Here is a 26,343-nt window from a genome sequence, read left to right as displayed (position 1 = left end):
GCTGTGGCTGCGCGCTCGGCGGGAGCGGCGGGGAGCGTTGTGTCGCCTCCCGGGGTGGGTGCGCGCCCCTCCCCGCCCTGCCCTGCCTTGCCGGCCCGCAGCGCTGAGCCCGCGCCGCGCCTTGAAGGGTTTGTGTCCTCGGGAACTCCCCGGTGCCTCGCCCAGCTGCCCGCGGGGCATGCGGGCCCATCTGGTGTCCGAAGGCTGTGGCAGAGGGCCCGCCAGGTGCAGCGCAGCCAGGGGATGCTGGAACGCCATCCCCAGGGGTTTGTCCATCCTGCCCTTCTCACCCTTCGCAGTGGTCTGTCGCCTTCTCTCTGATAACCTAAATGTCTTGAGCTTTCCATGGCCCTATTTTATATCTTGTTATCTATCCCTTTCATTAACGTTCCTCCTTTTAATTATTTCTTGTGGGTTCCCCCCTCCCTAACCGTGGGTGCCAGAAATGCTTCAGCATTACAGTGTCTCTGTGCTGTGGACAAAGGCAGTGTCACTGCCTTGTCTCCTCCATATATCTATTTTATACATTGATTACTTTAGTCCAGTTTACCACAGTATTACCCTGAGAGGTCACATTGAAATACTTACATATAGTAACAGCTAAATTATCTCCTGAAGTACTTTTTGCCAAGGCAGCTCCCATCCCTGCATTCTTTATTTCCAGGTGTGTTTCCTCACGTTTTCTGATATTAAAAATGCAATTTATTGGACTGGAATGATTTAATTGGGCATATCAGATGATTTTGTAACCAGTCAGCCATGTGCATTATCTACTCATCTTCTAAGCTACAGATTTTACTAGTAAAGACCTTGCCTCATCTAGGCAATTGATACAGATACAAAATCGGATCAGAGCAAGAACTCATCTCTAGAATACTCCGGGTCCCAGATGTCTCCTCTTTACAACCAGTTTTTGAGAGATCTCTCACAGAAAAGATATTTAATCCATCTAAGGTGTGTTTTCTGCACTCCAAACAACATGCATTCCAGCACATAAAGAACAAGGTTTAAACAAATGTCAGGACTATTTCTCTTTTAGTTTTTGAGATTTACTCAGGGCAATTCTACAAGGTTTTCACTAAGCTTCTGCTTGTTTTTCAGCTTTCTCCAAGAGAGGTTCTGCCCTGACAGCCAGTACTACTCTCTTCATTAAGATGAAGTGGACACAGACTCACAGCCTGCTTGGGATGAGAGTATTCAAGTTTGACAAACAATGGGAGCCATACACAGATCCCCTAGAACAGGGTCTAAAAGGGACAACAATAACCAAGCTGTTTTAGGCAGAACAAAAAGTAGACACAAGAATAGAAGGAAGAGTCTGAATGGCCACCAAATCCAGTATGCACAAGTCCTTTCAGCAGACTGATTTTGTGAAACCTCTTAAAAAGCTTTTTAAATTACTCTGAGGTTATTCTATCTTCCCATATGAATTAAAAATAACAAAAACAAACAGTTTTTCTTCCCATGGACATTACTGCTACTGAAAATATGCAGGTTTATCATCTGAAGATTTTTAATGGGTATCAAGCATAGAAGGTAAATAATCTTTGTTCACAGTGATGAGTCTGTACTTGGAGCCTGGAAACAGTGACAGAAAGAACAATACATTACAATTAATGTGCATGCATTTTACCAGTTTCAATGTAATGGAGATTTGTATAATTTGTCTACTTATTCATCAGATAACTTTTAAATAACAACTCTGTGCCTGAAAGCATAAATACATTTCAGGTTTATATGTATCAAGGTAATAACTGCAATCTATTATTGTATTTCAGAAGCAATAGTACAAAGAATGATGATCATATACTCACCCAGTAATTTTCATCAGCAGATCTCAACAGACCTTGTGAAGGTCAATGTGATCATCCCACTGATGATGATGGAGAAAGAAAGCATTGAGATGAACTTGCTCAATGTCATGTGCCAGAGCAGTGGTAAAGCTGACACTTTGACTTCAGCTTTTCTGCATCCAGGATGAAAGGCTTTGCCTCACAAACCACGTTACACATCCATATACCCCTGAGAGTTCTTTTAATTAGTGGTTTGTATCCTTTGTGTACTCTGTTTATCAGTGTTAGAACCTAGGAGAGCATTCAAGGCTTTTATGGTGTCCCTTATAGGCTTCACCATAAGAGATTTTGTCATTTACAGGTTTCCACTGAAACCTTCTATTGCCACATGTGAAGAAAAAAATCAGAAATTTTGAGATCTTGTTTGAAAACCCCACAAGTAAGTTAATATTTAATTGTGACAAAAAAGTGGCCCAGATTCAATCTCAGCCTAAATCTGCAGATGCAGGTAAAATTACTAAATGTTTGATTATTAGTTCTGATGATGCTGTGCTTAATAACTGAAAACAAATTTGATGTTGTCACTTGTATTTTCCTCAGTCCTCAGGAAAGCTGTCCTGGCTGGAATTTATCCCATCGCAAGCTCTGGAGCTCAGTGACTTTGGGGCCTTCGTGGAAGCAGAGTCTGCTGAAGGAGGTCATGGGAACAGCAGTCCAGAGAGCAGCCTTGATCTAGAAGGGTCAGGAGCCACAACCTCACTTGTTCTAGAGGGGCTGGGAGTTACCTCCAAACTCACCAAGTGTCAACAGTCCAGTCCTGGGTGCGTCCGTCCTTGGAGGTATGAGCCCTGTGCACCTCGGATCAAGCATTTTAGGTTATTATTTCACACCCTCATAGAACCATCACATTTGGAAGAGACCTTTAAGATCATCAAATCAATGTGGCACTACCACTGTCAGCCCTAAATCACATCACTGAGCGCCACATCTTACACACCTCCAGGGTGGTGACTCCACCAGGGCAAGGGGTGTGTCCATGCAGGGGAAGGGTGTGGATCCCAGGGAAAATGTGTGGATCCCAGGGAAGATGTGTGGATCCCAGAGAAAGTGTGGATCCCAGGGACAGTGTGTGGATCCCAGAGAAGCTGTGTGCATCCCAGGGAAGGTGAATGGATCCCAGGGAAGCTGTGTGGATCCAGGGAAGCTCTATGGATCCCAGAGAAGCTGTGTGGATCCCAGGAAGCTGTGTGGATCCCAGGGAAGCTGTGTGGATCCCAGGGAAGCTGTGTGCATCCCAGGGAAGCTGTGTGCATCCCAGGGAAGCTGTGTGTATCCCAGGAAGCTGTGTGGATCCCAGGGAAGCTGTGTGTATCCCAGGGAAGCTGTGCGGATCCCAGGGAAGCTGTGCGGATCCCGGGGAGCTGTGTGGATCCCAGGGAAGCTGTGTGTATCCCAGAGAAGCTGTGTGTATCCCAGGGAAGCTGTGGATCCCAGGAAGCTGTGTGTATCCCAGGGAAGCTGTGTGTATCCCAGGGAAGCTGTGTGCATCCCAGGGAAGCTGTGTGTATCCCAGGGAAGCTGTGTATCCCAGGAAGCTGTGTGTATCCCAGGGAAGCTGTGTGGATCCCAGGGAAGCTGTGTGTATCCCAGGGAAGCTGTGTGTATCCCAGGGAAGCTGTGTGTATCCCAGAGAAGCTGTGTGTATCCCAGGGAAGCTGTCTGTATCCCAGGGAAGCCGTGGGTGGGCAGTACTCTGGAGGAGGAGCCGGCTCCTCCCGGCCCGTCCCCCGAGGGGCGGGCGCTGCCCCGGGCCGGCCGCGCTCCGGAAGCGGCGCGGGGGACGCGGAGCCGGCGGCGCTGCGGGCGCTGGGTGAGTGAGGGCCGGGGGGCCCGGCCCGGGGGAGCCTCCTCTGCCACGACCGGCCGGCAGCTGGCGGGCTCCGCTCTGGGGGGGCTCCGTGTGCCCCTCCCGGCCACCGGCAGGGCCCTCCCGGCACGCAGAAGGCTGTGCTGAGCGCCATTTGCTGCAGGTTTTCATCCTATAAATGCTCGCATTGGAAGGGCCGGCTCGCCCCTGTTCTCTGGCTGTGCCGTGGGTGGTGGCCGGTTGGTTCCTGCGTCACGTACAGGAGCAACTGTAATTGTACAAGAGTAATAAAGTAGCTTTTTAATTAATTTTTAATATGCGGTGACACTTTGAGGGCAAGAAATTGCCACGGAAAGACGCTGGGAACCACTGACTTCTTTTGGTGGTTCCTCGCTGAAGAAAACCTAAGAATTGTGCAAGCTAAAAATACAGCTTTTGCCTGGGAAAAAAAAGTCCAGCAGAAGGCTGTGGGTCTGCAGATCCGTGCCAAAGGAGAAGGTTGTACTCTTGAGAAAGTGGGGGAAAGGCTGTTCCACTCCATCCTTGCAAATGCTTCTAAAACATGCTGTGGTGAAAGGTTATATTTGCTGGCCTTTGTTTCTCATGGGAGCTGTACAGCGGACCTAACCTAGCAGGAGAGAAATTAGGCAGCTGAAAATAAAATGGGCTCGTTAAACTTGGGAATGGCAGGCACCTTACATGGTATTTTCTGTTTTTCGTAAGCGTTGTACTTTGCATTGTTGTCTCTTGCAGTGAAGACTGGCTCTTCACCTTGGTAGGGTTACAAACCCTGCATTAGTTATAGTCTGTATACAGAGCAGCCTGAAAGGCATTAAATTAGAGATCTGTCTATTCCACCTCCTCTTTAACTATTGGTATTGCTACACAGGAGCATGTGCTGCACAAGGGAAGTGCAAAAATAAAACAGTAAAATGCTTTAAAAATGCAGCCATGAGACACTTTTCTCTCAGAAAAAAAATTAGATTACTTTTTAGAACTAATCAGTCATCTCTCTTTTTGATGGTTTTAAAGTTTTGTATTAAAAAAAAATTTCATTCCACTAGTGCAAGAAAATGCATCCAGTTTTATGGCCCTTTAATGGGCACTCGAGGACTGTAGTGTTCAGCTTCATTTGGACATGATCAAGAAAGACAGTAAAATAGTTTTGGACTCTGCTGACCATGAGTTATTGTTGTGGTAGGTAAAAGTAGCAGATTCCAGTGATAAATGATTTTTAGCTGTGTTTTAGACTGCACCTAAACAATAGTTTTGGATCAGTTGAGAAGCAGTGGAGATCACTGTGGTAACTGACAGGTGTTATTTATGATGCTTCATTTGTGAAAACAAACTACATAACAAATGGCTTCATTTTTCAAAGCCTGCTACTGGGAATTCTTAAGGGTAGAATAGTTTTATGCCAAATTGTGAACTGATTGCCCCTAATCAACCAAATGATGGTAGAACCCTATGAAAAGAGCTTACACAATCTATCATGTTTGGGTCTCTTGATAGTTCCTCTAAACGCTGCCTTGTGCTGGTTGTGTATCCACTCGGGCTTTGAACAGATCCTTGAGGCGAGCAAAACAGCCCGTGCTGTCTGACAGAGCCCGGTGGCACACAACGAGGACGGCGGTTCCTTGAATGCCATTTCCAAATTAGCGGTGCCATTTGGAGCAGAACGCGTAATTACAGCATGTTTGGGATTCTCGACAAGCTGGTTTGTGTGTGCTGGGCGTAAGTTGGACAGCAAACTAGAAACATTACAGAAACAGGAGGTTGTTGCTGATCGTGTCATCCTTGCTAACTGTTGTCTTACTGACTAGGGATAATCAAACCAGAATTTATAAAAGCTCATTATCCAGAGAGCAGTAAGGCTTCACTGTCTCCACCACAGAGCGGAGGGGTTTTTTCTCCCTTTCTGCAGACTTTGCCATGTTTCACAGTGGGTATATTTTGGCTTGTCTTCAAAAAGAAAACCTTCTGGCAAGTGTTGCGCCAGTTTAGCCTTTTGTATTTGAACTAAACCACCTCCTGCATCTCCAGGGGTGCTTCTGAAGACTCATTTTCTGCTCGACAAGTCAGCTTTTGATCAAGCTTTGGCCTTGCTGTAGGATCCAGTTGCAAGTGGAAGTCGGTGCTGGCCTAATCTTTTTCATCTTCTCATCTCCTCGGTCTGTGGGGACTGAGCTGTGTGAGGAGGAGGCTGCTGAGCACATCTGCTTTGAGGTGGCAGCTCTGTGCACAGTGCTCGTCTCACCCCCGTAGTTGCAGCACCCGCTTTTCTGTGAACATGAGCTCAAGAGGATGACACCTGTATAAAGAGTTTTCTCATTGAATATTTAGGTACTTATGGTATCTATGACAGCTTCTCTTCAGGTTTTTTTCCTCTTAGTGTTTGTTAATTGTTGTGAATTTCAGAATATCCCAGTTTGAGTCTGACTTACAGCGTGCTTCTGTTTGAGAATTTTAAAGCTAACATCCAGCCCTGGGTATAAAACCACAACAGGTGTTGCAAGTGCAGTGTTAGCCTTGATCAAAGAAGGTACCAAAATACATTGCTTGCCTCCTTTGCCAGTTAAGTGTTGCTGCTATTTTAAGGGGTAGCTCTGTTTTATCTGACTTAACACTTCTGTCTGAATCAAAAAAAAGAAAGGTTGGGCTGTTTATGTAGGACCTATAAACACTTATGCTTGTTTCAAGGCCGGCAGGTGGAGCCCGAGATAATAACACTGGTTTGATATTTGGAGTTAATAAAACCACAGATGTAACTTAAACTACTGTAATAACATCAGGCAAGGTTGATGGGGTGATAAAAAGATGGTTCTGTCAAAGCAGTAGTAGAAAGGTATTGAAGTGTTGAAAATACTTGTCCTTCTAGATAATTGTGCTGAGTGTTACAAACTTACTCTACTGCTGTTTTCTGACTGGCAGTTTCTGTGTAAGTTTTATGTGGCCAGTAATTTTGCACAAACAGCTGGACTGAATTGATTATTTGAAGGGAACTCAATACATCAGCTAATGGAGCCTGAAACATGTTTATTAAAATAGTGGTCTTATGAGTGATTAATTGCCAACAGTTTTTTATTGAGTAATCCATTTAATTGTCTGGCAGGACACCTAATGAATACCAGGAGCCATATCTCCTTAGTCAGCAGGAGTAGTCAGCAACAGTTGTCCATTAAAACTGTATTTTATATCCCTGCTTTCACCAAGTGGCCTTCTTTGCCAGTAAAAAGTTTCCTGGTGGTGATTTAGATGGAAACTTCTCAGCTGTGGATTTGAGGGGATCTCTTCTGAGCTGTGAGTGTTGTTTCTGAAATAGGCCTGGTGACATAGAGCAGCTGGGGCACACACCCTGAGTTTTGGGAAAGCTGCCAAGGTCTGTGTGTAGAAGGTCCAAGTCTTCCAGGACAGGTAGTTCAGTTGTACAAGTCCAGTATGGTTGCAGTCTATGTTTTCTATGTAAAGCTGCCTGTGGGTCTTTTTAAACACCTGGCTAGTAAAGCAGTTATCCAAGATTCAGGACTGCATCTTTAATTTATGATTAATTTCTAAACCAGTTGTTTAGGGATTGACTTGATAGAGGCAAAGAAAGTCAGTACATTGCAATCCTTAAGCTTCAGCACAGAAGCAAGTTTATCCTTTTGTAATCTGCAGTGTAATAGATAATCTTAATTTACATTTCAGGCTATTACAGAATGACCTTGCATTGAGCCTTTGCTGAGGAACCAAGATTTAAACATCAGTTCTTCAATGTGCATCCTTCTATTCAAGTTTGACCCCCGCCCAGTTTCAAAAAATGCCTACAGGTAAGATTGTTCCACTTAAACCAGACCTGCTTCTGTGTTTTTACTCCATTTCTTTCTGTATCCAGTACACAAACTGCAAACTCAAGTCAGAATGATGTGTTCTGCTGTGCCTTTGTAGTGTTTACCTTCACGACTTTCCCCATTGGAGGATTTATTGTAACCCTTTGAGGACCCTTTGTTTTTAGAAGTCAGAAGACTGGGGCTTTGCAATCCCAGACCTTTAGCTGGTGATCTGTCATGTGCTGTGTAAGTCCTTTAAATATTGTACTCCAGAGTTTGAAAGTCCTGCTGCTTTCTTCAGCATTTGAACTAAGGTAAATTGTGTTTGTTGGGCACTGCAGGTGCAGCTGTCCCCTCCTTTCAGTATGGTAGATAAGCTTAGGGTTTCCAGTTTAAAAGCAGTTTTAAAGGAACTTACAGTAAGTGTCCTAGCCTTCCCCCACCCTAAAATCTGCTTGCAATTAGAATTGTAGGTAATAAACTAAGTCACGTGTAGGAAAGGGTTGGCCCAAACCTGAAGACCAAATAAGCATCCAGGCTTCTAGGTAAGTTTGTAAGGATGTGTGGATGGCATACAGGGAGTTTCCAAAACATTAAACTTCCTCTCATTACAGCCCTCCCTTTTTAAACTTCATATCCAACAGCAGCAGCTTTGAGTACCCCGAGTATGCAATAGAAAGCACTTTAGGCCAGTGAGCAGATTGTAAAGTTTTATTGCTTTCTGTATTTCTATGTACTGCATAGGTTCCACTTTATTTTGTGGGGTACAAGTATTGGTATTCATCCAGAAACCATTACAGTCAGGATGCTCAGGAAATCCTTGTGGCTTTCACTGACTTTTCTGCCTTGTTGTATTGAGAAGTAGATGCCATTCCACAGAAAGAAAGGAAATGAGAACCCAAATCTCAGTTGTCCATAGAGTGCATTCCTTTCTGCATCTGGAATCTGCCTAAAAGGGGGTTTTGTTTATGATGTGACTGGTGCTGAATTAATATCCCCATTTATTTGGTCTGACTCTCTTTGTATTACTAGTTAGTGAGAGACAGATTCAGCAATTTGATGCCTCTTGGGAAAATGCTCTGGATGTCAGCTGTAGTTGCTTGCCAAGTGAACTTTCTGCCACAATCAATATTTAAAAGTAAAACTTACAGTAGTTTGCTTGCTATAAAAAATTGCATCGAGATTGAAATTAATAATTTATGTCAGAAAACAACTTGCTGTCAGTGTCAGAATAGGACAACACTTTTGAGATGTTTGGCCCAAGTTCAGGAGTGTTTAATTGTATCTAACTTTCTCGGTAGCTCTTGTTAAGCAGTGTCTTGCTCTGTACCTCTGAGATAAACACTCTGGGCCATCTGTTTGGGAGATAAGTGCCAGGCCACAGTGTTCCTGGTGTCAGGTTTTACCCTCAGATACATAACTTTAGTCCCCTATTTATTATTTTTTGTCCTTAACACACCCTAACTAAATCTTTTTCCTTTTCTTTATTTGGAAGAATGTCGAAGTTCTTTCTTTTTAAATTGTTCCTAAGGTTTTTTTCACCTTTGCTTCAGCTTTCTTGAGGACACAGGTCTGAGTATGAGCTGGGAACAGTACCCAGCCCTCCTGATTGGTACCCGTTAGACCAAGTTAGACATCTCTGGACTAGTCCTTGCTGAGTGTCATTTTTCCTGGCAGCATCACTGTACTATGGCTCTGTTGACTTCATGGTGAGGTCTTGGAACGGTTTTCCCAACCAAAAGGGGATTCCTGTAGGTGTATTAATTTGTCCATTTAAAGCAGGCAATTGCTTCCCTCACTGTTCTCTACCTTGCATCTCAAACTAGAAGGGTGTCTGTAACGGGCATTAAGAGTTGAAAAGACAGAGTGCTCATGGTTGGCAAAGTTTACTGGCTGGAAGCAAATGGCCAGCCTACACCTTGTTCTCTGTAACCCTGGGCAGAGTTTGGCACCGGGGTCATTTCCACCAGCACCTCGTTGTGCAAAGAGCTCCGAGCTCAGCCCCAGAGCAGAGCTGTGTGCCTGCAGCTCTGCAGCTTGCCCTGCCTGCTCTCTCTGGGCCTGTTGCAGCAAAGTCCAGTGCAGTGGAACAAGCCCTCCCCTGCAGTCCATTGTCACTGTCAGAGGTAACAGCTGCCTTTACACCTTCCTCAGCTGTGCCCTGTGCATCTTACAAATAAATACATGTCTCAAGCTTCAAAGCTATAATCACAGAGGCTTTTTTATGGAGCTGAATTGCATTGTAGGAAATTGCTTTAATGGAATGATTTCTCATGTTTTCATCTCTCTCAATATTAAAATAAATCTTAATACGTAAATCCTAATACAGTTGAATTATTTCAGCTATAACATGGCTGAATAGGCTTTTTGCAATTTATTAGAAGATGAGGGTCACTTAATATTCCTCCTTTTCAGTGTGATTATGTTTCATAAAAGACAAAATAAAGATGGTTTTATTATTATGATCTTGTATGCTAGCCTTGTGATAAATTTAGGAGTCTGCATTAAACTTGAGATAGGGAATATTCAGTCACACCAGAGACACTTCACTTATTTTTGGTATTTAGATACTATAAACAAACCATGGTTTCAAGTCAAGAATTATTGAAGGCAAATTGGAGCTTCAGGAGAGGAAAAATGCACTTTAGCCAAACTGTGTTTTAACAGTTTGTGGTGATGTTAATTTGAATAAAAATCTGCAAAACAAGTCTGCACGATATAAATGTAGCATATTAGAGTAAGATGACAGAAATTTGGAAAACCAACTGAAAGCCTATAGGTCAAAGAGGAGAATCAGCTAGAAGAAGAAAAATTACACAAGTTTGAAAGGAACAATATTATATTTTCGTCAGAAAGAAAAAAAACGTACATACAGTTTGGCTTCCAACAGGTGCTTCTTTGTTGGGCAAAATACAAAGCACCTGCCTTACAGAAAGGGTGCCATTGAAGTGGGAGGGTTTTTTACTTTCTCTGTAGGTGATTACAGTTCTTTTTCTAGGGTATTTCTAATGCTGCTAACTCAAGCTCTTGTTTATAGATACCCTGCATCTATTTGATGCTGCAATAAGCAGTTAAATTTAGTGATGCTGTCTTCCCTTGCTTTTGAATAAAAGTGTTCACCTCCTCAGTTTCAGAAGATGGATGTGCAGTCAGATTAGCCCAGACTTTTCTTTCCAGTGTTCCAGGGCTGACACTGCTGATGAAATGAGTGTAGCACACATTCATTAAGGGCTTTGTGTGGTCTCTAAGGAGTACCCAAAGAAAGTTGCTTTGTTTTAATAACTTCTGCTGGATGAAATGGACACAGAAACAGTTTTTTTCTTTCAGAGGCCAAGAATGGAGGGTGTTCCAAATTCCTGTGGAGCTGTCTGGCTGTACTGACTCATTAAAACTTATCTGCTCCACATTCATAGCCTGACTGCCTTGAACTGGTGTTAGCATTGAATCTGAGTGATCTGCACTGCTGCAAAGACTGGAACTTGAGGAAGACCTGTCTTACCTTGCCTGCCTGCTTCTTCTTAAATATCATGCTGAACTTGGGTCTTTCAAGTGTGAAAGTGCCATTTATGATAATTGTCAAAGTTCAGAGATAACTGTCAAAGTACAAAGTACAGATTTTCTAAAACTGTCAAATTTTAGATGGCACGTGAAGAGCTGCAGCGTGCTTTTTGTCAGGACAGCACTTGGTCTTGTGGAGTGATGTGTTTATTTCTAAAGATAAATAATGGACTTCATCCAGCAACATTTTTCAATTGCATATTATTTTTCGTAGCTTCTTCCTCCCTCCTGACGGTGCCACCTCCTACTGTTCTGGCAGAACTCAAATTATTCAAGCAACTATGGATGCAAAAAAACCCCAGCCCACAAAGCAACAAAAATCGGGGAAAAAGTGCCCACCAAAATATCTCTTGAGTGTTACAAAACCTTTTCCCTTTACTCCTCTGCCTCCTTGAGCATACTGTCATTTCATCCACGAATTTCTGTGGGGCTGCACCTCTGACACTACCACAGATTTCTCTCTGCTCTGAGTACTTACAAAACCATCTGACTGGTGTCTTTGAACCCCATAATTAGAGCTTTAGGTGTCAAAGATAGATTGAGAAATACTGTGACTGATGCTGAGCAGTGATCTGGTAAAAACATACTCTTTGTGCTTCAGATTTTTGGGGAAGTTACCTATGAATCCGTGGGTTATCTTCACGTTTTCTTTAATGAAGCTGTAACTTCATGCTGAGGAATCTTGTTTATGTGCTCTAAATTCAATCTCTTCCATGGTAAGTATTGTTCTGTGAAAATAATATCTGCCTCATTCACTCAGCAAGATGGACTTGCTGCCTCAGGGCAGTGAGAGACAAGGCTGCTGTCAGATGTCATCTGGGCTCTCCACTGAGTGATAAAGGTGAGATGGGAGGATAAAGGATGGTTTCGTGCTTAAAATGAGCTAATGCTGTGGCAAAAATTGGATTCTGTTCCTGCCTGCACTGTGAAGTTCCAATTTGTAAGTAATAGTGTATTTTTCCTCCTGTGTTCCACAGGCTCATTCTAGCAGCTAATAGAGATGAATTTTACCACAGACCATCCAAGTCAGCCGAGTTTTGGGACAGCAGCAATGAGATCCTCAGTGGTATGTGTGTCTTGCTGTTTTGAGAGGTTTGCATGTCATTTGTAAGGGAACCATGGCCTGGATTTTTTTGTTATTAGGGTGGTGGTGTTGCCTTTCTAATAAGAAATTTGCTTCTTCCTATACTTCTGAGGAAAACAGGTAAGTTTGAAAGCTGAGTTGTGCTATTATTATTATCTTATTTGTGTTTTGTTATCTTGTGGGGTTTTTTACCAGTTTTACATTTTTAAACTGATTTCAGTCCTAGTGGTGCAGTAGAAATAAATCAGATTAATTGCTCCCTCACAAATGATTACTTTAGCTTTGTCTGATAAATAGGTGGAATTAGTTTGTCTTAAAACAGGTGGAATTAATTATTCCACAGACTCAGGGTCTGTAATATTGACTTGAAATCATTCAACAAAGCCTCAGAAACATGAAAACTTCCTCATTTTTTATTGGTCAGTAATTTATACAGAATAATTTTAGCTATTGATCCTTCAGTTGATTAGCTTTTGTGTCTACATCCTGCAAACTGATATTATAGTCCCTCAGCTGTCTGGTTCTCCTTTGTGGGGAATCTGTAGTAATTTTCAAGTATAATCAATACTTCTGCCTTTTCTCCGAAAAAGAAATGAAGCTCTGGAAGACAAAGCATTGTTTGAATGCAGCGTTCTGACTTTGCAGATACTCTTTGTTGATGCTGTGTGTGATTGGCACTGACAAGGAGGTCTGTGAGGAGGAATTACTCCCACTGTAGCACGGCTCCCTTGCTTCTGCAGCTGTGCCTGGTGTGTTCCTGTGTGTGCCAGACATTCAGGATTCTGCCTCCCCTGCTGTGTAACTGCCTGAACCACAGAAACAAAAAGCTGGCCTGAAAACTGAGGGGCCCTCAAGTCTTGTTTTTGTCCCCCTGTCAGCTCTGGGCATATTTGGCCTAAGAAGCTGGTGTACTCTCCATGTGGGAGTGTGTGTGGAGGTGCCATGGATCTGAGATGCCTTGAGCTGGTAACCTTGGGGACTGCACTTTCCTGGGCCCCCCTCCTCCAGTGCTGTCACCAGAGCCCAAGATGTTTATCAGTTACCCAATCTACTGTAAATGTTTCTGGTGATGTGTGAATTTAAACTTATATATATATATAACATTAATCTTCTGGGATTTGCTTTTGAGCTAACAAGCATTCTGAGCCTTCTTAAAGCTTCATGTGTACTTTAGCATACAGGCAAAGCTTTTAATTTTGCTTTTACATTGAATTTTCTCATTATCTCTCATCTGTTATTGCAGTTGCTTGGAAAATACTTGACAGGGCAGAATTGGAGGGCAGGTAATTTAAGTGGGCTTATGTCACCTATCCAGAAAACAATCATGCACCTACTGCATTTTATCCAGCCTGATGAAAACTCAGCATTTGTATTAAGAAATTCTGGAGATGTTTTTAAACAAATTTAATAACCGAACTCTTACTTATTCCATTAGGTCTGGATATGGAGGAAGGAAAAGAAGGTGGGACATGGCTGGGAATCAGTAAGAAAGGCAAGATGGCAGCCCTGACAAACTATATGCAGCCAAAGATTGATAAAAATGCAAAAGGAAGAGGTATGAAAGAAGAAGAAAAAGAAAGTGAACCAACAAGCCCTGGTGTTCCAGTAAAATAGTGATGATTACAGTATTAATTTTCCTAACAACACAGCTTTATGGGCAATTAGAATGTTTATGTGCTGTAAACAGAATTTGTGAACTGATGAGTTGGAGTACCTGTGTGAGAAACTTAACTTGGATAATGATTTTCTGATCAAACAGGCAAAAGTAAAACAAGATGTAGTGCCTAGAGCCTGAAGTTACATTCAGACAAGAAATGCAGCACAAACTGTCTCCTCTTGAAAATAATTCTAATTAACAGGCAGAACAGCTAGCCAAGCATTGAGCTAGATTAGATTACAGCAGACTTTTTTAAATGTATATATTCATGTTCAAACACCTATGTCAGGGAATCAATACTTGAGTTATGCTGGAGGTAGCCTAAAAGATTATTATAGTCTCTTCTTCCCCTAGATGAGAGGAGCAGAAATATAGGAAAAACCCTCTTTTGAAGAGGATTCTCAACAGAGCACATCTGTGGGGCTTTTTTGAGTAAAAATAGGTCTCTTTGTCATAAGCTGCTGCATTGGGAATATATTGTAATAACAAAAGATGTTAGACAAAGAAAACAAATGAACCACGTCACTTGTATTTCATTTTAGGGTCATATATCAGGGAAATGAAGCAAGACAAGAAAGAATTTGTAAGGTGGGAGGAGAGGAAAGGCTCATGCAGTTTAGAATAGTTAGTAATATGAATTCTGTGGAATTTTTGACCGAGTTCTTCAGAGTAAAAGTCAAGCTCTTAATAGGAATGTGGTCCAATGATGTAAGATTTTTAAGGCTGGTTTGTTACTTGGTTTGATTTTGGGTTTTTTCCCACTGTCACAGCCTGTTGGCAGCAGGAATCTTTATCTTGCTGTTTGTTTTAGCAGGCCTGTCAGGATAGTGAGCTCACACGTATTTGTTCTGTGTACTTCTCTTCCTTAGGTGCTCTTGTAACAAACTTCTTGACTGCAGATCTGGACAGCTACTCTTACTTGAAGAAAGTTTCAGTAGAGGGACATCTTTACAATGGATTTAATTTGTTAGCAGCTGACTTGAAGTAAGTCTAAAACAGCACAGTTCGGGTGCCAGAGGGAGCAGTGTTGTACATACCCCTCACAGCACAGATGTGTAACAGCGCAGAAGCCTGACACAAACTGAAGTTAGAGCTCGTGGGTTTTGCTAATTGGCATGGAAGGTCCTAATGTTACTGTAGTCATCATTTCCTGTGGTACTTTTTTGTCTGTCCAGCACTGGAGGACTGTCTTGTGTTCTGATCGTTGCTTCCCACAGAGCTCCGTGTGACTCCCTGAGAGGCCACAGCCAGGCTTTACCCTCAGGGCTCTGTGGCTTGGGTTTGGAGAAAACAAAACCTCGGCTCCATAATTTCTCAGGTGCCTTTTTTCTCCTAGAGGTGACGTGCTGTGGTGGGATCAAAGCATCTGAAAGCTTTCAAGATACCTTTCCTGTCAGAGGAGCTGTGTCATTAATCTTTCCTGAAACATTGAAAATCAGCACAAGACAGCTACGTTAGCTCAAAGTTTCTGTAGCTGAAGAAAGGATCTTGGATACTTGACTATAACCAGTGTGGTTGGGACAATCCTCCCCACTGCATGTGCCTGTGTGTCAGTTCACCAGTGCGTATGCTGAGTGGTTTTTGCATTGTGCCTGATGGAGAGGAAGGGAAATCCAGGGCTGGGTCACGTCCAGGCCGTGAGTCCGTTCCCAGGTGGGTCCTCTCCATGAGCACAGGCACATACAAATTGCCCAGAGCACACCCCTGCTTTGGCACACTCTCTGCAGCAGCATTAATCTTATTAGACAACCCCATGGTGCTGGGCCTTCTCCCACTCAGCTTCTCTGCCTGCTTCTGGGAAGCCACAGGCACCTGAAGCAGCAGGTCACAGTGCTTGCTGTTCTGAGTGGAAATGATTTCCAGCACCCTCTCACTAACCAGCCTTGCATTTACATTTTTCACTGTCTGCATTGGACCCCCTTCAGCTGGTGGTTCGGACTTACTGGTCAGTTCTTCCTTACTCTCCCACTTTCCTGCAAGAAGATATTACAGTGGATCTGATTGATGTTATTTAGGGCAGTCATCCCTGTGTTGGTTTTGTTTGGTTATTGCTCCATGCTGGACTGATAGGGAATTGTATCTTCAATTGAATAGTCTTTCCATGGTGATACAGATCATAATTCCTTGCTGAGTATCACTCTGAAAGCTGTGTGTGTTGATTAATTTCTCAGTTTTGACAGGTCTTTAGCCTTGGATAATCTGAACAAGGTTTCAGAGACTGGGCTGGTCTCTAAGTAAATGTCTGCTTAAGATCCAGAGCAGTTTCCCTTCTTTCTCCATCTGTGACAGTGTCTGAAGTCAGTGAGCTGCTTTTGGTGATGATCAGGACATCATTTCTGTCCTGGGAAACCTGCATTTATGTCCAACAATCTCATTGCTACAGGCACTTAGACTTCCATGGGTATCTCAAACCTCTGCCAGGGCTGTTGTGGCAGCATCTCACTTGTGTTCTTACTGCCAAGTGTGTAATACAGAGTGCCCTGAAGGACAGATGGAATTGGCAGCTTCTTGTCGCTCTCCCAGCAAGTTTGGTCTCTGACAGGTTGTCACTTAGAGCCCATACAGTTTGTGTGCTGTAAGATCCCTGTGTAGCAGGAGTGAATCACTTTCTCCAGGAGGGATAGACAAATTGTCCCTTCCAGAACAAGTCAGCTGGAGGGGGCTGCAGAGATGCCTTCCAGGTAAGCTCCTCTGCTGTCCCTGTCAGCCAGTCGTCAGTCCCTCCAGGGGAAATGCAGTGACTGCACCATCAGCCGTGGCTGTGCTTCAGTGTGGGCACCAAGGCTGGGCTGTGTGGGCAGGATTTGATTGCTCTCCAGGGATCAGATCTAGGAGCCTTTCCAGTGAAAAGTGAGACAGGGTCAGAGTGCTGCTGTGGAAGGAGGTTGTCAGGTTGTCAGGACTGCTCTGTGAGCTCACTGACATCTCTTCTCTTGCACTGTCAGTCCTAATGCAATATCACCTTTTGCAGAGTACACCTGTCTGGCTTCTTGTGGCTCCCTCATGAAAATGAGGTGTCCAGAAATATTTCTGCATAGATCTTCAGTCATTTCCAGAGGATAGATGGACAGTCCAATGTCAAAAAAAGGAAAAAAGCTTCTGAACAACTTTTTTATTTTATCTCTTTCCTCTGGTGCCACTTTCTGCCTGGCCCAAAATCTAAGGACAACACCAAAGAAATGTTTAGACATTGACAGCAAAATCAGAGTAATACTTTAAAGCAGACCTTGTATGCTGTGAATATCTGGCAGAATTCTTTTCACCATTTTATTGGATGGTAGGTGGTATATCTTTGGGCATTGTAGTTGGTGGTTTGGCGTTTGCTTGTGTGTTTTTAGTTTCAGAACAGAAAAGATTTTCTGATTAGCTCATGAACATTGAAGAAAAGAAAATCTGTGAACTGTATTACTTAGCTGAAACTACTGTTCAGCATTTCAGGCTGCCAGTTACCTCTTCTGTCCTTGCACAGAAATATGAGCACACATTATTCATAAAACAGTCCAGTGTCCTTGTTGAGATACTGCCCTGTGAGCAGAGCAGAGCCCAGGGGAGTGATCCCTTGGGGAGAACCACCCCCTGTGCAGCTTCTCTGCCTCACTGCTGCTCTCCTCTCCTCTCCTCTCATCCGTGGTGGTGTCCAACGTGACCTGAGGCCACCTTGAAGCTGAAGCAGGGCAGGGCAGCAGAAGGACACTGCTTATGTTTCATCAGCATTAGGAAGTGATTGTGGCAAACTCTGCGTGGCTTTCATGCTGCTGTGAAGCTTCTGTTTCTACTGAGATTTATGCTGCCTGGAATATTTCCTGGAACATTTATTATTGCTTACATTTTTTGACAGAATGATGTATCTAAGAGCATAATTTTTGTGCAGTTTTAGTTTCTTTCTGCTGTCAGCTGTGGCTGGGATTTAAAAATAAGCCTACTGGGCCCTATTGTGATCACTTTAATTATGCCTTTATTACTTCTCCAGTGAAATTGGTATCTATACTTGTAAAGCTGGAAGGGAAGAGAATCTGAGCACGGGCCAGGGTTTTGAGGCTATTGCTGTGATCAAGTTTATAGTGATTTTTTTTCATCTTGGCTTCTGCCTTGACGTTCAGTACCGAGTATCTGTAAACAGTAGGAAGGGAATAGGCAGAGCCAAATGACAAAAAGAAGAGAAGCTGACTGGCACAGTGAACTAAATTTTGAAAGTATGCCCATTTCAGAAGCCTCTTGGGAGGCTTCAGTCTTCCTTTGACAGAAGACAGCAGCAGTGCTGCAGTGGAGGTAAGTGCAAACACACATCTGGGGGAATGTGGAAACAATAAGATACAGCTGTCCTGAATTAGTGACCCTGCAGTTTGAATGTATTCCCCTTCTTTTTGTTAAACTCCAGGGGATCTTGTTACTGAACCTGTCAGTCACGAGAGCCTCAGCACAGATGCTGGATGATAATATTCTTTCCCATAAAGAGCCATTGCTAAAGGAAGCCAGCAGTGCCTGTTTACACAGCAGGCAGTCACATCTGTGGCAGGACGTGGACAGCTGTGTTCAAGGCTTGTGTGGGCCATTTGTCTGCCTTTCCATCTAACACTGTGTTCTGAGACCTCAGGTGATAACAACTGCCCTGAACTTTTTCTCTTCATACCTTTCACATCAGGTGCAGGTTCAAGAATTTGAAAAGAGAGTAGTTAATGCACCAATATAATAGTTTCAGGTTGCTGCTAATAGAACTGGTTTTTTTCTTCCACCTGTACTTTTCAGCAGCACTTTCTCCTGTTCCTTGAAAGGCTCTATTTCTCTGTTTTACTGTTCTAGAGTAATAGTTTTAAAACCCCTTGTCTCTGATTAAGAAAATACAATTCTTTCAATAGGTTATTTAAGTGGGTCATATACACAAGTTTGTGGTAGTGGGACAGAAATTTGTATCTCAGGAAACTGAGGAAAGCAAATTCTGGTCATGTGTTGTGTTTTCCTTCTGTTTTGTTTCAGCTGCTTTTGTTATGTCCTGTCTAGTTATTCCCATTGCAAATACTCCAGCTGGGGTAAAGAAACAATTTCAAAACAAACTTTCTTGCTGTTGTTGATGCATTAGAATCTCCCAGGTAATACCATGCAAACTCTAGCAGAGACCAAAACCTGCAGTGCTTCAGAATCAGAGGCAGAGCAGGGAAGGAGGATCCATATCCAGCCCTGCTGGGACTGGAGCACGAGTGGTCACGGTTCTGATGTGGGCACTCGTCTGTGGAGAGTTCAGGTGGTCAGAAAGTCCTGAGATCAACATTAAGGTTGAGAAGAAAAACAAAGATAAGGAAAATAAATGTCTTTTAAGCCACTAGAGGAAAGTTCAGAAAGTGATGCGTTTCTTTTAACAGTAGACAGATTTTAAATTGAACAACTGAGGGCTTCATATATGATATTTAACAATAAAAGCAACAATACACAAATACCACCTATAATTGCTGTCTTCTACCTGTGCTGAAAAACTTGGGCATCTTTCTGTGAGGCATCAGAAAAGTCCATGGGTTTGGGAGGAGGAAGAGTAGTGCACAGAGAAAGACAGTTCTATTTTTGCTTTTTTCTTTTTTTTTTTTTTTTTTTTTTTTTTTTTGGCATTCTTCTTCTTGGCTCTTCAGAGTTTTATAATTAATAAGTTAATATTTCCTCCTTCATTTGGCTGTCTTGCAAAGGATGCTGTAGAATGTCTTTCAGAATGGCTTTTCAAGCAGAATATAAACAGCTAAATCAGGGCTGTTTTGCTCGTTATTAAGGTTTGAGTGGTGGATGCCAAGTTATGCAGAGCAATTTAAGTTCCAGTACATCATTAATGAGATTGCCCTGATGCAGATCAGAGTATGCAGAATGCAGAGATACTTCTTTTTATCTTAGGAAAAAATGAGGAGCTGGAAATGCTTTCTCTACTGTATTATGTTTTATGTTGCTTAATCCAAATTCAATTTTAATTGCAAGTTTTGCTTGTTTGGGGTTTTTTTTCCAATTCGAAAAGCCAATGTGCTGTCTGAGGAGCTGGAGGATGGGAGACAGATTGAAAGCTGAACAATGGTCAGAATGTGTTTGTTGATAACTGGAATGATACTCTCTCCCATTGTGACCAAGTACATCACAAGGGGGAAACAGAGAATTCAAAGATCTCATTGCTGTATTCTGGCAAATTAAAAAAAAAAAACCACCAAACCCACCAACTGGTAGCAATCTCAGGAATTCCATGTCAGCTGATGGGATTGAGGGATGTTGGGAGTGAGCCATCTGATGGCAGTCTGTTTCCAGAGGGCACACAAGGCTTATTGATGACTTTATTTTCCTTATCAGTTGGTTTGCTGTTTGTGTTGTCAATATGAGTATGACTTGTTAAGTCCCTGCTGTTTGGATATGCTGATACCATCTCTGTCAAAGCAGAGTTATCTGCAGTGCTGGAACCTGCCTTTGAACACTGAGCACAAGAGAGAGCAGCAGCCAGGGCCTCCAATTAGAGAGAGCTTGCAAACAGGAACCAATTAGCTGCACATAGCCTGCAAGTGCACATCTGTCACTGGAAGGACCAGCTGTGCCCTCCAGCTTTGCTCTGAGCTGGCCCACAGCTGCTTGTGCCAGCTGAAATGGCCCAGGGAGTCAGTGCCTTGGAATGCAGGGGGCATTCAGAACAGGAGATGGGGGACAGGTTCCCTGCTGTGATGGGGCAGTTCCTTTGCTTTAATGTGTCCCCTTCTCCCAAGTAACTGAATCAGTTATCCAAAACCCCACTGATTTTTGTCATTATTCCTGGCTGCTTTCCATGCAGAAGTTCTGGGGTTTTACTGGATTCCACTGCAGTTATGTTTAAAAATGATGATGGTACTTTGTGATAGTGGTGAAGCTAATGCAGTGTTTTGAGAGGAGGAGAGTGCTAAAACTCATCAATTAATGCCTGGAACCATAGGAGTAACAGTGGGAGAAACCTCTTACTGTGTTTGAAGATTGTGTGAAATTGGAGCGTAATCAAATGCAGGAGCTGATGGCTTTTCAAGGAGAAATTCTTATTTATATTTTGCAGTACCACCAAAGGAGACGTAATTTGCTACTATGGAAACAAAGGAGAACCAGAACCCATTTTCCTAAATGCTGGTAGGTTTTCTTCAGAGAGGTCTGAATATTACCTGTTCTTCTGTAGCTCTGTGTTGTTCTGGGAGTTCAGCTATTTAAACATTGTCTTCACTGACTTTTTCTTCCCATTCTTTAAAAAAAATATTATTTAATGTCTTTGAATTCCTTTAAGTATTTACTAATAAATTTCTATACAGAATCAATAGTTCATTAAAGGTTCTGTCCATGGTAATGTACCCACCTGTACTGCAGTTAGTGGACTATGCCTGAAGGACAGAAGTCTGTCCTAAGGAATGGAATTTTCAAAGGATTTGACCCCAACTCCCTTACCCAGCGTGTGTGTTTATGGCACACCTGCAGGTAAAGGTTAGGGGAACCAGTTGTATTTTATTAAAATTCTGAAATCTGTAATGACAACTCAAATCACCAGAATACACTTTCCATTGCATTGTTTTTGTGTGTATGTAGGAATATATGGATTGAGTAATTCTTTGTTGGATACACCATGGAAGAAGCTCCAGTATGGGAAGCAGCTTTTCACAGAAGTGGTGAAGAGAAGTCAAGACCTCACCAAAGAAGACTTGGTGAAGGAGCTCCTTACAGTGATGAACAATCAAGAGCCGTAAGGACACGATAGCTGGAGTTCACTGAAAATACAACATGACCCCTTTAAAAATTGCATATAGAAACTGTTTGGACAGAGAAAAAGCTTTAGCCATGTATTAATTGACTAAAGCTGGGTAATGAAGGGCAAAAGTAGTGTTCTTTCTGTCCACAGGGACTGACTTTCAACAGTATTGATTTTTAAGCAGTAGACACAGTACTACTGCAGTCTTAGTACTCAACTGCACACTGGTTTTTCTGTGCCCTTTTAAAGCTTACATTTCCCTTAGTAAGGGCAGTGAGTGCAGGACTGAGTTGCTTGCTCTGAGCTTTTTGGAGGCTCGGGTAAGGTTCAGTTTGTTCCTGCACACAGAGAAAGCACGCACTTACATGGAATCATAGAACAGCTTGGGTTGGAAGGGACCTTCAGGATCATCTTATTCCAACCCCCTGCCATGGGCAGGGACACCTCCCACTAGCCCAGGTTGCTCCAATCCCTGTCCAGCCTGGTCTTGGATGCTCCCAGGGATGGGGCAGCCTCAGCTGGTTTTGTCCCTTACCCGCTCTCTTCTGCTCCAGCCCTGCCTCTGACTGTGATACCAGGGATGTCCTGCAACTCCTTCCAGTTTAAGAGGGATGAATGTGTTAACACTGGAGAATTTTTAAATTTTTTAACCACTTTGTTCCTTTTTCCCAGTCAGTTACCAGACCCTGCCATCGAAGACCAGGGGAAGGAGTACATCCGTCCCATACTGAACAAGTATGCAGCTGTGTGTGTTCGCTGCCCAGGTTATGGAACAAGGTAAACAATTCCTGGGGTAGTAGCAGATCTGAGCACTTTGATCTTATCAAAGATACTGCAGAACGTTTCTCCTCCACGAGCAGGAGTGGTGCCATCTGCAGAGCCAAATCAGGGGTTCTTTAGACATGGCACTGTCAAATGGATCTGCCACTTTCATGCATTAAAACCCTATGGCTCTTAACCTGATAAAGAAGCATCTTCATCCTCTTCCTTCACAGATTAGAGTCCAGCTATTTCAAAAGAAACAGGGATAACTTGGCAGACATACTGGCCTTTCACTGGTGAATTAGCTCTATATTTCAGGTCCTCCCTACTGCTGTAATTGTATTCTCACACTCATCTTTCCCTTAGCAACAGGGTTTAGTGAATACGGATTGTTATCTGGGCCTCACAATATTCTTCTGAGTGAAGAGCTGTGAAGTGACTGGGGGAAGCCACCACATCAGGATGGTGGAGGATTCCTGCTGTCAGTCATCCCTCTGTGACAGTGTCCATGGAGAAATGACAGCTTGCACAGGGCAAAGGGGCACTGATGCATGACCAGAATCTGCTGCTCATGAAAACAGATTTCCTCTTTGGAAGGTTCCTAGAGAGAGAAACCTTTTCTGTGTTCATATATCAGTGTCCTGTGATAATAATTAACTGTTTAAATCTCAGTGGACAATTGATTTGAAAGAGAGGAATGGAGAGAGTACTGTTGATAGGATAAATAACCCTTGTAGGCTGTGAAGAAAAACTTAGTTTTATGCTACTTCTTTCTGAGTGGAGCACTTTGCACTAAGTTTGACCTTTCATCCTACTCTTCAACGAGCATCTTTGTGTGTCAGCTGCTGCAAGTGCAGCAGGGAATCAGAGCAGTGGGGTGACAGAAGAACAGACTGAAAATGCCCATCTGAACTTGCCAGGGCGATTCCTGCCCTGCTAATGTGGTGATGATGTGGTCAGGGGAGATAAAAAAAAAAAGAGTTAAAACATTTGGGCGTGAGGGCTGCCAGCTGATGTGCTGGACAGCAGGCTAACCCCTCCCTGTGTGGTTGCAGGACGAACACGGTGGTGCTCATCGATTCCCAGGGCCAGGTGACGTTCACCGAGCGCAACATGATCAACGCCGATGTCAACCAGTGGGAAACAAGCACCTATGAGTTCAAACTGCACAGTTAACAGCTTTCCACATGGATGGTTTGTAATAACAGCTGGGAGAGAACAAGCCATTAAGCTCCAGTAAATGTTTTGTGCCAGCCTCCACAAGCTAAAAATAGCGAGGAAAGCAAAAGTTTAAATAAACTGGTGGCACGCCCAGATCAGGCTCACAGATTCTTTGGATAAAACCAGATGAAAAACCTGGCTTTATGTTAAGTAGCAACTTAACAGTCAGAAATATTTTTTTTAATGTCACCCTACCTTCAGGACAAAGTCAGTGCTTTTTTGAAGGTGTGGAGTATTTTAAAGATGCTTTAAACAGACTAAAACTTGTTTTCAGTTCTGATGGGGGGAAACATTTGCTGCTTTTATTGTTAATATGTGAAGGTTTTACCAAACTTTGCTTTTGTTTCAAGACGTGCTGTTAGGATGGCACAGCTGGTGCCAGTGTGCATTAAATGAATGTGTGTAATCCTGGTAGCACTGAGTGCTTCAGTCCCGTGCCAGCCTCTCAGCAGTGCCATGGGGCACCGTTCTGCCTGGGGAGGGGAGGGCAGAGCAGGGGGATTCTTTACATTTGTTTTCCTAGAGATAGTACAGCAATATATCCTTTTTCTAAACCTTGGTCTAAGAGTAGGTGGGAAATTCAGCTCAGTCTCTGTTCACTTTTTCTGAAAGAGTCATGGCAGCAGACTTGCCTACCTTTGACCAGAATAAAGTTATTTGTGTTGTGACATCTTGTTTCCTGACAGTCTAACCAGCAATACTGATTTTGATATTTTCTTGCCCAGCAGGCAGGTAAGGAATAGGTACCTGTTTGCAAACAGAAGCTGAATATAAGGTTTACATATATCGGCTGTTTTGTACATATGCAATTTTGGCTTCATTATTGGTATAATATGTTAAAGCCTGGAGTGACTGATCATAGATTTTTAGTAAAAATAGCTATTTGTTGTAAGGTGACATTATTGCACTCTTATATTGCTGAAAAAGTTGGGTATGAAGGTGTACTTCCTGTGTTCTAACACCTGTGAATTAAAAAGCTATTTAAATGCATGCTTTTTTCAATTATTCAGTGCCAGGGTAGGTAATAGAAGATTCTAACTAATATCAGGATATTTGAAAACTCCAAGTTATTTTGCTGCTATTGGTGTTCTGTTTTGACTTATTTTGAACACTGAATATTAAGCTCGTGGTGGATCACTCCTGTTTTTTTCCCTCTAGATATGCTGGCTGTGTTCTTTCCACAAGGCTCTGATTTTAACTAATTATTTCGAAGCAGCAGTATTGCTGATCCTCTTCCAGAGGTGTGCAGCTGTGCTGCTGTGCCCAGCCTCGTGTGTTCCATCCCCCCTGGGTGTGAGGAGCCAGCAGGAAACGGGACTTGGTGGTGAGGGGAAGTCCTGTGAATCCCAGCTTTTTAACTGCTGCTAAAGCAGCACTTGGTCAGCTCTTTCCTTTATACTGGCATGTTTAAGTTGTTCTAGGTACCAGGACTGCTTGTGGGACTGGGCCCAGGCTGCTGCTCACTCTGCAGCAGTGGCTTTTTGAGCACTGCAGGGATCAGTAGGCTGGGTTGGGTTGGGTTGTACCTGGTGTCCAGCTCGGAGCCTCCAGACCATCCCTCTGAGCTGCAGGGAAGGATTAGCCCTTTGTGAGTTTTGGTGACTGACTAAAGCACAGATTTGTGTGACTAAAATGCTATTTTTAGATGCAAAGAAGTAGCTATAGCTGTCTTAAATTTGAGTTTGACAAATGCACATTTTCAAACGAAGCTCTGCCTCAATGGCTTGCTCTTTCTGAGAGTTTCCGTAGCAAACTTTTTTATGTCTTAAGGAAAGAATCACCAGTGGATATTTGAACGAGAAACTCTCTTTGAAGACGTTATCTTCAAGGCAAGCAAAATGCTTGCATGTAATTTTCATGCTAAAAGCGTTTATAAACCTTGGGTTTTAGAGCAGTCCTGTAATAATGAAAATTTATTCCCACCTTTTACTTACAGGCAAAAAAAGACAAGTCAGAGCTTAGATGTAAAAGCAGATTATAATCACATATTTTGCTTTGCTTGAACCAAAATTCTAAATCTGGGATTTGCTTTTGCTGACAAACCATAAAGAGCACAAACCTCTGATGTTATTTTTTTATCAGGTCAGAATAGTTGATAAAGTGAGCATGGGAGAGTTTTGTTATTGGCTTCAGTGGGAACAGGATCAGGACTGCAGTGCAGGTATCAGCAAGCAATGCTTGTCCATAGAGGTGATCAGGTGTTTGTGAAGTGCATGATCTACTCTGTGCAAATTACAGTTGCAGTGCATCCACTAGAAAAACCAACTGTAGCTAAAGTTATCAAAGAAAGTGTTTTATTTTTGTAAAAGTATTTTTAATAATAAAAGGGAATTTTAAAAATCAGTTTTAAGGGTTATAAAGGAAAAAATGTATATAGGAAACATTTCATTGCATTGTAGTAAGTTTGGTTATGCATATCATCTCTCGAAAGTCATACATTTGCAAGAGATTTTCGTTTCTATTGGAATGGCAGTAGAAGACATTTTGAAATACCTGTAAAAAATTGTGGGTTTTTTGCTTCAAGTTGTGTCATAATTGTTGTTTATATGTATGTTCAAAACTAGAATCAGAATAAAGTCAATCTGGTGACCAGTCTTTGTTGACATCAGTAGACAATTTGCACATGTGTTTGTGTTCATTGGTCTGTAAGGTGTGGGAAGATGCAGTGAAATCTTTCACGAGGTGCTGGCAATGAAAGGGCTGTAAGTTTAGTGCATTTCTGGTGCTTAATTCCTTTTTAAGAGTGCTGTGTTTTTCTGGGGGTTCTATGTTGTGTTGTGTGTTGGTTTTTAGTTCTAAACTGTTTCGTGGTTGTCTTATCCAGGTAAGAAATTGGAAAATATTTGAAATGAAGGAAAGATCAAAAGTAATGAGTCCTTAG

General features: G+C 42.7%; 1 protein-coding gene across 2 annotated transcripts; it reads left to right on the top strand.

Moving 5' to 3' along the window:
• The first annotated feature begins 418 nt into the window (after window positions 1-418).
• TANGO2 (transport and golgi organization 2 homolog) lies at window positions 419-26,065 on the top strand. 2 transcript variants are annotated; one of them, XM_050318080.1, is made up of 12 exons: window positions 419-1,536; window positions 1,835-2,044; window positions 2,155-2,232; window positions 2,394-2,632; window positions 7,348-7,469; window positions 12,005-12,093; window positions 13,547-13,666; window positions 14,638-14,752; window positions 20,802-20,872; window positions 21,320-21,473; window positions 22,152-22,256; window positions 23,297-26,065. In XM_050318080.1, exons 5-12 carry the CDS (start codon window positions 7,414-7,416, stop codon window positions 23,415-23,417), a joined length of 831 nt encoding a protein of 276 aa, XP_050174037.1. In that variant the 5' UTR covers window positions 419-1,536; window positions 1,835-2,044; window positions 2,155-2,232; window positions 2,394-2,632; window positions 7,348-7,413; the 3' UTR covers window positions 23,418-26,065. The 2 variants fall into 2 exon arrangements, with proteins under 2 accessions (XP_050174037.1, XP_050174036.1); XM_050318079.1 differs by lacking the exons at window positions 419-1,536; window positions 1,835-2,044; window positions 2,155-2,232; window positions 2,394-2,632 and adding an exon at window positions 3,587-3,663.
• Window positions 26,066-26,343: the final 278 nt, after the last annotated feature.

This window comes from Myiozetetes cayanensis, unplaced genomic scaffold (genome assembly GCF_022539395.1).
Source record: "Myiozetetes cayanensis isolate MyiCay16 unplaced genomic scaffold, myiCay2020 scf21, whole genome shotgun sequence".
Lineage (NCBI taxonomy): Eukaryota > Metazoa > Chordata > Aves > Passeriformes > Tyrannidae > Myiozetetes > Myiozetetes cayanensis.
Note: the sequence above shows the minus strand (reverse complement) of the source record. Positions and strands in the feature narration are given on the sequence as shown.